We start from the raw sequence: 11,683 nt of genomic DNA, 5'->3' as shown, positions 1-11,683 counted from the left end.
GGGTAACAAGGCATCTTACTGTTGACACATTACTTGTTCTGCTAGATATATCATTAAGGTGGGATCCAGATGGCAAATTAGGACGGGAGTGGATGTTGACATTTAGGCTAATCGCTGGGTGCCCCTCATTCCAAATTTTGGGTTCTTTCCCCTAAGCCTAGCAGGTGCCTTCTTTGGTTGGTTGATCAGCTTATTGTGGCCTAACAATGGAGATATAAGCCTTCTCTACTCCCTATTTTCAGATGTCAAGGTGGAGGCAATTCTCTCACTCCCTCTCAATGTTCGGAAACCCAATGACTTTTTAATTTGGCATTTTGATTCCAAAGGCTCATTCACAGTTTAAAGTGTATATCATGTGTCGCTGAACTAGATCAACTGGAATTCTTCATCCCCTGTGAGGCCCTCGACTGGTTCTAGCATATCAAAACTATGGAAACGCATTTGGAATGCTAAAGTCTCGCCTAAAATCAAGATCAGTGCTCGGCGAATTTGCCACAACATCATCCCCACCCAGGCTAACCTCATTCGCATGCATATTAGTTCTGCTTTGTCTTGTGTTTTGTGCAATTCCCTTTGTGAATCTTCCCTCCATCTGATGCAGGATTGCCTATTTACGATCTACACTGATGGCTACCCCACTTGGTTATGTTCTCGTGGATCTGCACACTTTGTCCATTTGTGAATGGGGTCTTTCTCTTGTTGTAAACCTCAGTAGAACCAACTTCGATACTGTTCTTATGATCTGGTGGGCCATCTGGGGGGCCAGAAACAATCGGCTTGGAAATGATGTTATTGATTACCCCAACATTGTAGCAACTAAGTCACTAAACTATGTGCTATACTTTGTCATCTCCACTGTTTTTCCCCTATCTCTTAGTTCAGAGCTGCCGTCTGCTAGATGGTTTATTCCTCTATCGGGTACTCTTAAGATTAATGTTGATGGTGCTTGGAGTGAACAATTGAGATTTAGTGGTGTGGGTATTATAATCAGAGAAGACCATGGGGTTTTGTGGTTGCACGGGCATTGGGGTTTGACTTTATTTTCTTTCTTCTCCAAGTGGAAGCTCTTACAATTAGAGAGGGTTTGTCTTTGGTGTTGGAAGGTGTCTCAATGCAATTATTATTAAGAGTGATTTTCCCCAGATGGTAAAAGCGCTACTCGAGAGCTCGACTCATATGTCCATTGTCGGTTACATTATCGAAGACACTAAAGTAACTCTTCTTGGGATCACTAGAGCTTCAGTTGCTCATATGGTTTCAACCTTAGTTTACTAGCCAAAAGAGGTTGGCGGCTCGTTCATGATCATTCATCTCTGGTGGCTAAAGTTCTTAAAGCCAAGTATTTTCCCAACTCTTCCTTCTTGGAAGCGAAGTTGGGTGACAAGGCGTCTTACTATTAACACAATACTTGTTTTGCTAGATATATCATTAAGGCGGGATCCAGATGGCAAATTAAGACGGGAGTGGATGTTGACATTTAGGCTAATCGCTAGGTGCCATTCCTTCCAAATTTTAGGTTCTTTCCCCTAAGCCCAGCAGCTGCCTTCTTTGGTCGGTTAATCAGCTTAGTATGGCCCAACAATAGAGATATCAGCCTTCTCTACTCCCTAATTTCAGATGTCGAGGTGGGGGCAATTCTCTCCCTCCCTCTTAATGTTCGGAAACCCAGTGACTTTTTAATTTGGCATTTTGATTCCAAAGTCTTATTCATGGTTAAAAGTGCATATCATGTGGTGCTGAACTGGATCAACTAGAATTCTTCATCCTCTATGAGGCCCTTGATTGGTTCTAGCATATCAAAACTATGGAAATGCATTTGGAATGCTAAAGTCCTGCCTAAAATCATGATTTGTGCTTGGCGAATTTGTCATAACATCATCCCCACCCGGGTTAACCTCGTTCGCAGGCATATTAGTTCTGCTTTGTCTTGTGTTTTGTGCAATTCCCTTCGTGAATATTCCCTCCATCTGATGCGGGATTGCCTATTTGCGATCTACACTAATGGCTACCCCACTTGGTCATGTTCTCGTGGATCTGCACACTTTGTCCATTTGTGAATGGGGTCTTTTTCTTGTTGTAAACCTTAGTAGAACCAACTTCAATATTGTTCTTATGATCTGGTAGGCCATCTGGGGGGCCAGAAACAACCGGCTAGGAAATGATGTTATTTATTACCCCGACATTGTAGCAACTAAGTCACTAAGCTACGTGCTATACTTTGTCAACTCCACTGTTTCTCCCCTATCTCCTAGCTCGGAGCTACCATCTGTTAGATGGGTTATTCCTCTTTCAGGTACTCTGAAAATTAATGTTAATGCTGCTTGGAGTGAACAATTATGATTAAGTGGTGTGGGTATTATAATTAGAGATGACCAGGGGGTTTTGTGGTTGCACAGGCATTGGGTTTTGACTTTATTTTCTCGCTTCTCCAAGTGGAAGCTCTTGCAATTAAGGAGGGTTTGTCTTTGGTGTTGGAATGTGTCTCAATGCAATTATTATTGAGAGTGATTTTCTCCAGATCGTAAAAGTGCTACTCGAGAGCTCGACTTATATGTCCATTGTCAGTTACATTATCGAAGACTCTAAATTAACTCTTCTTGGGATCACTAGAGCTTCGGTTGCTCATATGGTTTCAACCTTAGTTTACTAGCCAAACGAGGTTGGCGGCTCGTTCATGATCATTCATCTCTGGGGGTTAAAGTTTTCAAAGCCAAGTATTTTCCCAACTCTTCCTTCTTGGAAGCGAAGGTGGGTAACAAGGCATCTTACTGTTAACACATTACCTATTCTACTAGATATATCATTAAGGCGGGATCCAGATGGCAAATTAAGACGGGAGTGGATGTTGACATTTAGGCTAATCGCTGAGTGCCCTTCCTTCCAAATTTTGGGTTTTTTCCCCTAAGCCCAGCAACTGCCTTCTTTGGTCGATTAATCACCTTATTATGGCCCAACAATGGAGATATCAGCCTTCTCTACTCCCTGTTTTTAGATGTCGAGGTGGATGCGATTCTCTCCTTCCTTCTCAATGTTCGGAAACCCAATGACTTTTTAATTTGGCATTTTGATTCCAAAGGCTTATTCACGGTTAAAAGTGCATATCATGTGGCGCTGAACTGGATCAACTAGAATTCTTCGTCCTCTATAAGGCCCTTGACTGGTTTTAGCATATCAAAACTATGGAAATGCATTTGGAATGCTAAAGTCCTGCCTAAAATCAGGATCTGTGTTTGGTGAATTTGTCACAACATTATCCCCACTCGGGCTAACCTCGTTCGTAGGCATATTAGTTCTGCTTCGTCTTGTGTTTTGTGCAATTCCCTTTGTGAATCTTCCTTCCATCTGATGCGGGATTGCCCATTTGCCATCTACACTGATGGCTACCCCACTTGGTCATGTTCTCATGGATCTGCACACTTTGTCCCTTTGTGAATGAGGTTTTTCTCTTGTTGTAAACCTTAGTAGAACCAACTTCGATATTGTTCTTATGGTCTGGTGGGCCATCTGGGGGGCTAGAAACAACCGGCTAGGAAATGATGTTATTGATTACCCCGACATTGTAGTAACTAAGTGACTAAGCTACGTGTTATGCTTTGTCAACTCCACTGTTTCTCCCCTATCGCCTAGCTCGGAGCTGCCGTCTGTTAGATGGTTTATTCCTCTCTCGGGTACTTTTAAGATTAATGTTGATGGTGCTTGAATGAACAATTGAGATTGAGTGGTGTGGTATTATAATCAGATATGACCAGAGGGTTTTGTGGCTGCACGGGCATTGGGGTTTGACTTTATTTTCTCTCTTCTTCAAGTGGAAGCTCTTGCAATTAGAGAGTGTTTGTCTTTGGTGTGGAAAGGTGTCTCAATGCAATTATTATTGAGAGTGATTCTCTCCAGATCGTAAAAGCGTTACTTGAGAGCTCGACTCATATGTCCACTGGCGGTTACATTATCGAAGACTCTAAAGCGGTTCTTCTTGGGAGCACTAGAGCTTCGGGTGCTCATATTCGTCGCCAAGGCAATGGGGTTGCCCATTGCTTAGCTTGTTCTCTTTACCTATGGAATCTACGTCTTGTCCTAGTTTGAGGAGCCATCGAATTTCATTAGGAACTTGGTAGACTCTAAATGTTTATGATGTGGCACTTTTTGCTGGCCTATATGATGTAACCTGGTTAAGGCGTTACTTTTCAACTCATCGTGTCTCGTGTTTAAACTCTCATTTTTTTCGTTATGTAATTATTGTAAAATATGACTTGCATTAAAAAAAAGCCAATTGTTATGTCAAAATTCTAATGTTTCACTTCAAACTTTTTATATTTAAAAAATACATTTGTGAAAAGTGTAAAATGAAATTTTTAGAGTGTCATTACTAACTCTCCAAAAACTGTACTAAAAATATCTTGTTGTAGGTGGGGTAATAATAAAAGTTGCCCCTATAGATAGTACCATGCATAGGCGTAAGGTACCCACACATATACAATGGTCTCTTCATATATATAGCAGAATCACATTTAAAAGCCAATAACTCGTAGAAAGTGTTAGTGTAACCGTAAATCCGTTTGACTACTTGTGAAATTGAAAACGGCACCTAACTTCCTTAACGGTGCGATGATTTGTCACTCGTGAGGACCCATGATCACTATATTTCATCGACTCAGCATGGGCAGGGGTGGGTTGGGTTGTTCGTGATTTTGCGGGGCTGCTGCAGGCTACGGGTGGCTCAGGTGAGCTGTTTTGTTACTCTGCTGCTGCAACGGAAGCTGTTGCTGTTCGGGATGCTCTGGAGTTTTGCCGTATGCATGGGTTTGATAAACTGGTGGTAGAATCTGATGCACAGGTCATTATCCAAATGTTAAAGAAGGAGATGCATCCAGATTTTAGTTTAGAATGCATTCTTGGTGACATCGAGAGTCTGGTGCAAAGTATGAGGTCTGTCACTTTTGCTTTTGTGCCTAGAGAGGGTAATGGTGCTGCTCACTCGGTGGCTAAGTTTGTGTTTCAGGAGAGAAAGTCGTTTTTATGGGATTGTATTGGTCCAGAGTTTTTGTTTAATATCTTGGCTCAAGATATTAATCTTTCTATTCGTTTATAATAAATTTAGCCTTTGGAAAAAAAAAAAAAACATTTATGTGGAGCTCAATTGCAAGGACAAATTAAATGACCCATGAATTGGAAACCAATGAATTCAAAAAACATGACTTTTAAGATAGATGAAGAGAAAATGCGCCCACGCCATTGTGGCCAAAAAACTTCCTGTGTGAAGTTGAACCGGAGCTTGAGGCGATAGTGGTTAAAAAGTTTTTAATTTATTTGATTGTTAAATTTGAAGATATTTGTGTCTATTTAAGTGAAATTTTGATATATTTGAATTTTTTTTATTATAAAAAGTGACATTTTTGAAATTAAAAATTAATTTTGACTATATTTCATAAATACTATATGATGTACTAATCCAAAAGTTTCAATTAAAGAAAATTAATAGCAGCTATCTGTTGATACAAGCCTCATATCAATGTCATTCTTATCCGGTAAAGAATTCTTATTCGTATTATCTACAAGTGTTTTCATTGTGTTTTTGTTTATTCTGGCATCTATTTCTTATTTCTTTCAATTCTTGACCCTACACACTCAATCACATGATTGACTATATATCTATAGTTACATGTAAAAGACAAACAATTAAGGATAAAAAGTAGGACAAAAACATAAAGTAGTAACGGAAATGTTTTTATTCATGAAAATACTTCTATGCTTTGATGTATGAGATAGACCGAATAAATAAAAGATTGAATGTCGACATGCAGGCAAGAAGCAATGAGTAAAAATTCAACCCTGTGTGATGTGCATAGATAGTAGAAAAACTCTACCATTAACGTTTATAAATGAGAGTGAAAAGGAGAGGACCATATGGATGGAATAGGATCCTATTCAGATCTTCTTTACGAGGATCTGAGGGATCTGTTCATCATATTCTTTCATCAGTCATTCTGTGGTCATAAATCATTTTGGATTTTTTTATTTAAAATTGCATACAAACAGTACTTAACAAAAGTTGGCTGCATGATGTAAGATGAACGACTAAGATGAATTGATCCTTAAAATCCTCATCCATTCCAGTCCTTCTATATGAGCTACTGAATCACTGACATTAAGAGTCAGGCTGGCTATGGTTGTTTGAATGCTATATATGGTAATACAAACCATTTATTCAAAGCTAATCTACTTGATCTGTCAAGGTGACATAAACCCTACGCAAATATAGAAACAATAAACGCTACAATACAAAAACAAATTGTCTTGTTTTGCTCCACATGTTATGGCTTTTCATCAAAGAAAATTAACTACAAGGAATCCAAATGTGCATGTTGGCCTTTGCTCCTCCCTTCATTTCGTTCTCCCTTTGGAACCATTCTTTCAAGTTTCAATATCGATCGAATGAATGATTATGGATAACTAACCTTTTGATACATGCAATTTTAGGTATTAATTAAAATCATAAACGACGACACGTATTAAGTAAACTCGTGTGTTTTATCAATTATGAATGTTTATGCTTGAATCTTAAAATATACATTTAATTTCATGTAGTGGTGGAGTTATAAGTTTTTTTCTCAGGTTGGCAAACAAATAGACTTGACAAATTATCACTCAATAGTTGACCCAATTAACCCATTAATTTCGAAAACACCACTACCCTCACTCCCAATAACAAATGAAAGTTGAAGTTTCATCATAAAACTAATTGGCAATATGAAGAGGAACAAAACTTATTTTTAAGCCCTTATAAGATTTCTCTTTTCACCTATATGAGACTCTTTAATATTCATATCCTTACACGCCCCTCACATGTGGTGAATTTTCGAGCTAAACACATCCACAACACAATTTGCGTGATGTTGAGCATGTGTGGCCCTAGGATATTACACGTGGGCTAACCTGCTAATAACAGTAAAATAGTGAGATCGAGAGAGAAGTAGTTGAAAGCATTGATAGAGAAAACTTGTGGAGCGAAAGATAATATAAAAAAAAAAAAAAAAAAAAAATTCCTTAAGATAGCACATGAACTTTATCTCGAAGAAGACAAGATTGCTCTCAATAAATAGGCAAAGCACACAAATATTCCCACACGCCACTCAATACCCCAAGATGTTCATGCAGCGAACTACGATTGCTCAAAGCTCTCATGCTCGTGGCATGGAAAAGTCAAAGGTATTAAAGATATGATTAATTACTAAATCTTATTTTTATTACATTCCAAATTGAAGATCAATTCAACCAAGTAGGGAATCTCTACCACAATAAATCATGGATACTTCCATCATCATCTCAAGATATTATTTCCTAATTAATATTTTGGAAATATTTTTTCCTCATTCATCCTACCGATGACATAATCTTAACCAATGAGAAGTTGCCGCGTGTAGAGCAAAACCCTACTATGAGGCCAGCCACCTTCCTGGATCCGCGCCGCTAGCACGATTCAACTGAACCACCGGCCGGCCACCAGACCAAACCCAGTTTTGACCAGATCACCGATTCACGGACGAACCATGAATTTTCTGAGAAAGTTACCAACCGTTTTTCGGTGTTTTGGACCCTTTATGCAAATTTGGCTCAATGGAGTTCAAATTTCATGCCCGATATCCACTGCACTTCGTGCCAACAAGTAGTGCACTCTTAACGAGGTGTCTCGAAGCAGGACAGAAGCTGATGACGATAATCTTTGCAAAGGTGTCCTAAGCAACCGCTCAACTAGCCATAAACTAGGCGTTCTGACAGCATGCACTCCCTCGTAAGCCCCGTGGAAATACTTTTTTTTTTCCCATACAGAAACAGACTCCACGTGTTATGATGCATGTTGGCTAGCTTTTCATCAAAGAAATTTATAAGGTATCCAAATGTGCTTGTTGGCCGTATTTCCCCTTCATTTTGTCTTCTCTTAAGAACCATTCTTTCAATACATGCAACTTTAGGTTTTAATTAAAATCATAAACAACACGTTTTAAGCAAACTCATCTGTTTTATTAATATATGAATATTTAATATGAACTAATTAAAGTTTCATCTATATCAGTGGCGGAGTTTAGGAAATTTTCCTCAAAGATTAAAAGGCTGTCAAACATTGATTTTGAAGACGAAAGTTTTAAAAACCAATAATCTTTCACTTTTGTTTCAAAAAAGGGCCACAGTCAAAGGTGATAAGAGATATCATGGGGTTGACATCTTGAGAAAGACAAACAATTACACATGAAAAATAGGACTAAAGTAATAATGAAAACGTTTTCATTCATGAAAATTATTCTATGCGTGATGTATGTGATGCACTGAATAAATGAAGTTGGAGAAAGACAAACAATTACAGATGAAAAATAGGATAAAAGTAAAGTAATGATGAAACGCTTACATTCATGAAAATTCTTCTATACTTTGGGGGTCAAAGGATAGAAAAATACTTGGTTATTCAAAAAATAAGTAGGAGCTCGCTCTTACTCAAACCTTTTGGTTTTTGGTTTATAGAATTTCGTGTTTATGATCAGAACAGTTCATATTATAAATATCTATAAGATCATCTTTGCAGAAAAACAATTGATTAACTAAACAACCTTAGTATTAATTTATTTTTTTGCATAGATGATCTTTACATAGTGAGTTATAATAATGGTTCCAATTATAAACACGAAGTTTTGTGATTAGACACAAATAATTTTGAGTAGGAGTACATGATCATCCTTAAATAGCTAAGCATTGTTCCAAGGGATATTCCAATCCTCCACTATGAGCCACTGAGTCACTGACATTGAGAGTCTAGCTGGCTATGGTTGTTTGAATGCTATGTATGGTAATATATATCTGTCACGCCCCAGACTCGAGGTCGGCAAAAAAATAAATAAATCCCGCGCCCAGTAAGCAAGTAAATGTAAAAATAAAAGAAAAACGAAAATTCTCTTATAAAAATAAATCTTGAAAATTCTTACAGCATGTACAAAAATAATAAAAATCCTAAAAACTTTTAAATCCCTCTTCTAACACAATCTCAACTTGTTTAGCACCTGTCTTGCCAAATAAATCACCTGAAAAATAATAGCAACTACCACCGTTGCCTAATGAGTAGAATATATCATTTGCCGGTTAAGCGATGCCGTTTTACACACTCTAGAAAATACAATAATAGTATTAAAGTTTTAGCCACGTAATTCCATCATCCCTTCACATGTTCATTATATCCTTCATAAATTGTAACTCACCAAGTGACCCTTAATGACCTTCATGCCCTAATGTTCCCGTGTGCAGTTGCATTTATCCCTCGAATTAATGCAACACTAAAGTTCTTATGCTCCATGAACAATCTCAAGTAATTCCACATAGATTGAATATATCCCATTAGAAACATTTACACAAAATCAAACATGTTTGAATTGAAATAGAAAGACATTTAGAAATAGCTCAAAACCCATGATAACTCATGAATTTCATTTATCGAAAATAAGAACATTTTATAACACATTACATAAACCACTCACCTCGATAACTTGAATCGTGACAAGATAATTCACTAACAATCTTCCCGCAGCAAACCCTAACTCCCTCTCTCTCCACGTGGAACATGCATGCTCTGCATGCTGCCTTCTTTTTATGTTCCAAAAGCAATGGGGCAAAGCTCCTATTTACAGGGCGAAAGCCAGGTTCCAAGTTCCTTCTAATTGGTGGTTTTTGGCGGCCAGACAATGGTGGCATGCAAGGTGTCAACCAAATAAGGACGTAATGATACGGGGCAGCCACCTAAGGCTAATTAAAGCCACGTCCAAGTTATAGCTTCCATTAGTCAACAACTAGAGTGCTTATTACGCACACTTCTAGCACAATCTAATGAAAGATAGGAAAAAGGTTGGAAAGAAAACTATACGTTTAAAATGTATAGGTTAATATAATACACATATATTTAAAGTATATAGTATGTATTAAGTTGAAACAAAATATATTGAAAATCAAAATTAATTTTGTAAATAATATTTGTAGTAAAATATATATTCAAAATGCGGGTTCTCACAATATCATTTATGGTAAGTTGAGCTAGGGGTAGTTTCGCTTTGGTTACAGAATCGAAAAGTATATTGAAAATCAAAATTAATTTTGTAAATAATATTTGTAGTAAAATATATATTCAAAATGCGGGTTCTCACAATATCATTTATGGAAAGTTGAGCTAGGGGTAGTTTCGCTTTGGTTACAGAATCGAAAAGTGATTACCGACCCGATCTTGAACTGAAAAATTTTAGTTTACCGAAAAATCAGTAATCTCAAATTTCTTTCGAATTTTTTAGGTTTGGGAAATCGAAATCCCTTAGGCTAAATTCGAAACTGATTCCCCAATTCTGAAATTTATCCCTCAATTCCAAAATAAATAAACCCAAAACTTCCCCCCGATTTGAAAATAAAAAACCCTAAATCTTGAAAGAGAGAAGGAGTGAGTTGCAGAAAGATATAGGGGAGAGAGAGAGAGAGAGAGAGACGGACATTGACGATTGAATCGAGAAAATTGATTGAGAATTGAAGGAGCTCTACGTCGACGGCTGAAAGGAAAGAGGTTTTCGTCGAGCTGTGGGCGGGCGAAGAGAGGGAAGTGGTCGACGACTCTCTGATAGAGGAATGGATAGTGGAGGGTCGAGAGGGAGAGAGAGTCTGTGCAGGCCGTGAATTTGGTGGAATTTGCCGGTGCGATGTCGCCGTAGAAGATGAATTTGGAGGTGTGCGGTGTGGTGCGGTGTGGTGTGGTCTGTAGTGTGGCGAGAAGTCGGCGGAGACGAAACAGAGAGAGAGGGTCGGAATCATCAAAGAGAGGGCTTGGTTGTCTGGGAAGGTTTTGAGTAAGGCTGGAAAAAAATTCCAAAAATCCCAAACCGAAATTCTCGAAAATTTTGGTACTTAATACCGAACCGATCCTGAAATTTCGGTATGGAAATCGATCTCAAGTTTTTGGAATTTCGGTAATCCCAAACTGAACTGAAAAAAATATATATATATTATTTAATTTTTAAATATATATTTAGAATATATATAGAGGGAATGAGAGGTTGAAGGAGGGAGGGAGCCTGACTTAAATATTTTCTAAAATACCTTATGCAATCAGAGCTTTTTAACTTTTGTTTCTTTGTTCCTTGTAAAACGTTTTCCTTCTTTTTATCGTGTTTGAGATCCTTGTCTTCTACCAGTTAGTTGTGAGCTTTGATGGTTTCTCTTTATAGAAATCAATTATCTTGATTGTCTACTTGAATTCATTTATATGGATTTTAGCGAGGTACCCCATTTGTTTTTTTCAACCGATTATGGTTATGTATATATTCTTATAGGCTATGCGAATGCATCTCCAATATGAATTGTGTATGATTTATCCTTCCTGGTGTGAAATCATGATTTCTTTTACTATTTAGAACAAGAAAAGAAACCTTGATTTGAACAGTTCGTTATGTTTACAAGGTAAAAGAAATTTTGCTCATAACGTAATGTTGCTGGAATGGTCATCAAAGCATGACATTATCTGTGCTTTTAAATTGTTTACACATGCATAGATCCTCACTCACGGGAACACTTGCACACATGTAAACTATAAGTTCATATCCCGCTTCTTTGACTCAAATTATGTCAGTCGTAGAAGAAATTCTGAAGGAACCTAGTAAACTCTGGTTTTGGA

At 37.7% G+C, this 11,683-nt stretch overlaps 1 protein-coding gene across 1 annotated transcript; it reads left to right on the top strand.

The window, feature by feature from the left end:
• Positions 1 to 626: 626 nt before the first annotated feature.
• On the top strand, positions 627 to 5,086 carry LOC148695049 (uncharacterized). Its single transcript, XM_088698294.1, has 2 exons — positions 627 to 978; positions 4,653 to 5,086. The coding sequence occupies exons 1-2, from the start codon at positions 627 to 629 to the stop codon at positions 5,084 to 5,086; spliced, it is 786 nt and encodes a 261-aa protein (XP_088554420.1).
• Positions 5,087 to 11,683: the final 6,597 nt, after the last annotated feature.

Source organism: Pyrus communis, chromosome 8 (genome assembly GCF_041283825.1).
Source record: "Pyrus communis isolate YQ-2024b chromosome 8, ASM4128382v1, whole genome shotgun sequence".
In the NCBI taxonomy this organism is placed as follows: Eukaryota; Viridiplantae; Streptophyta; class Magnoliopsida; order Rosales; family Rosaceae; genus Pyrus; species Pyrus communis.
Note: the sequence above shows the minus strand (reverse complement) of the source record. Positions and strands in the feature narration are given on the sequence as shown.

Excerpts from the sequence above, each read along its gene's own strand:
- LOC148695049 (XM_088698294.1), top strand. The coding sequence starts at position 627 with ATGGCTACCCCACTTGGTTATGTTCTCGTGGATCTGCACACTTTGTCC. Across the intron at positions 979-4,652 it reads ATTGAGATTTAGTGGTGTGG|CATGGGCAGGGGTGGGTTGG; the intron begins GTATTATAATCA and ends TCATCGACTCAG.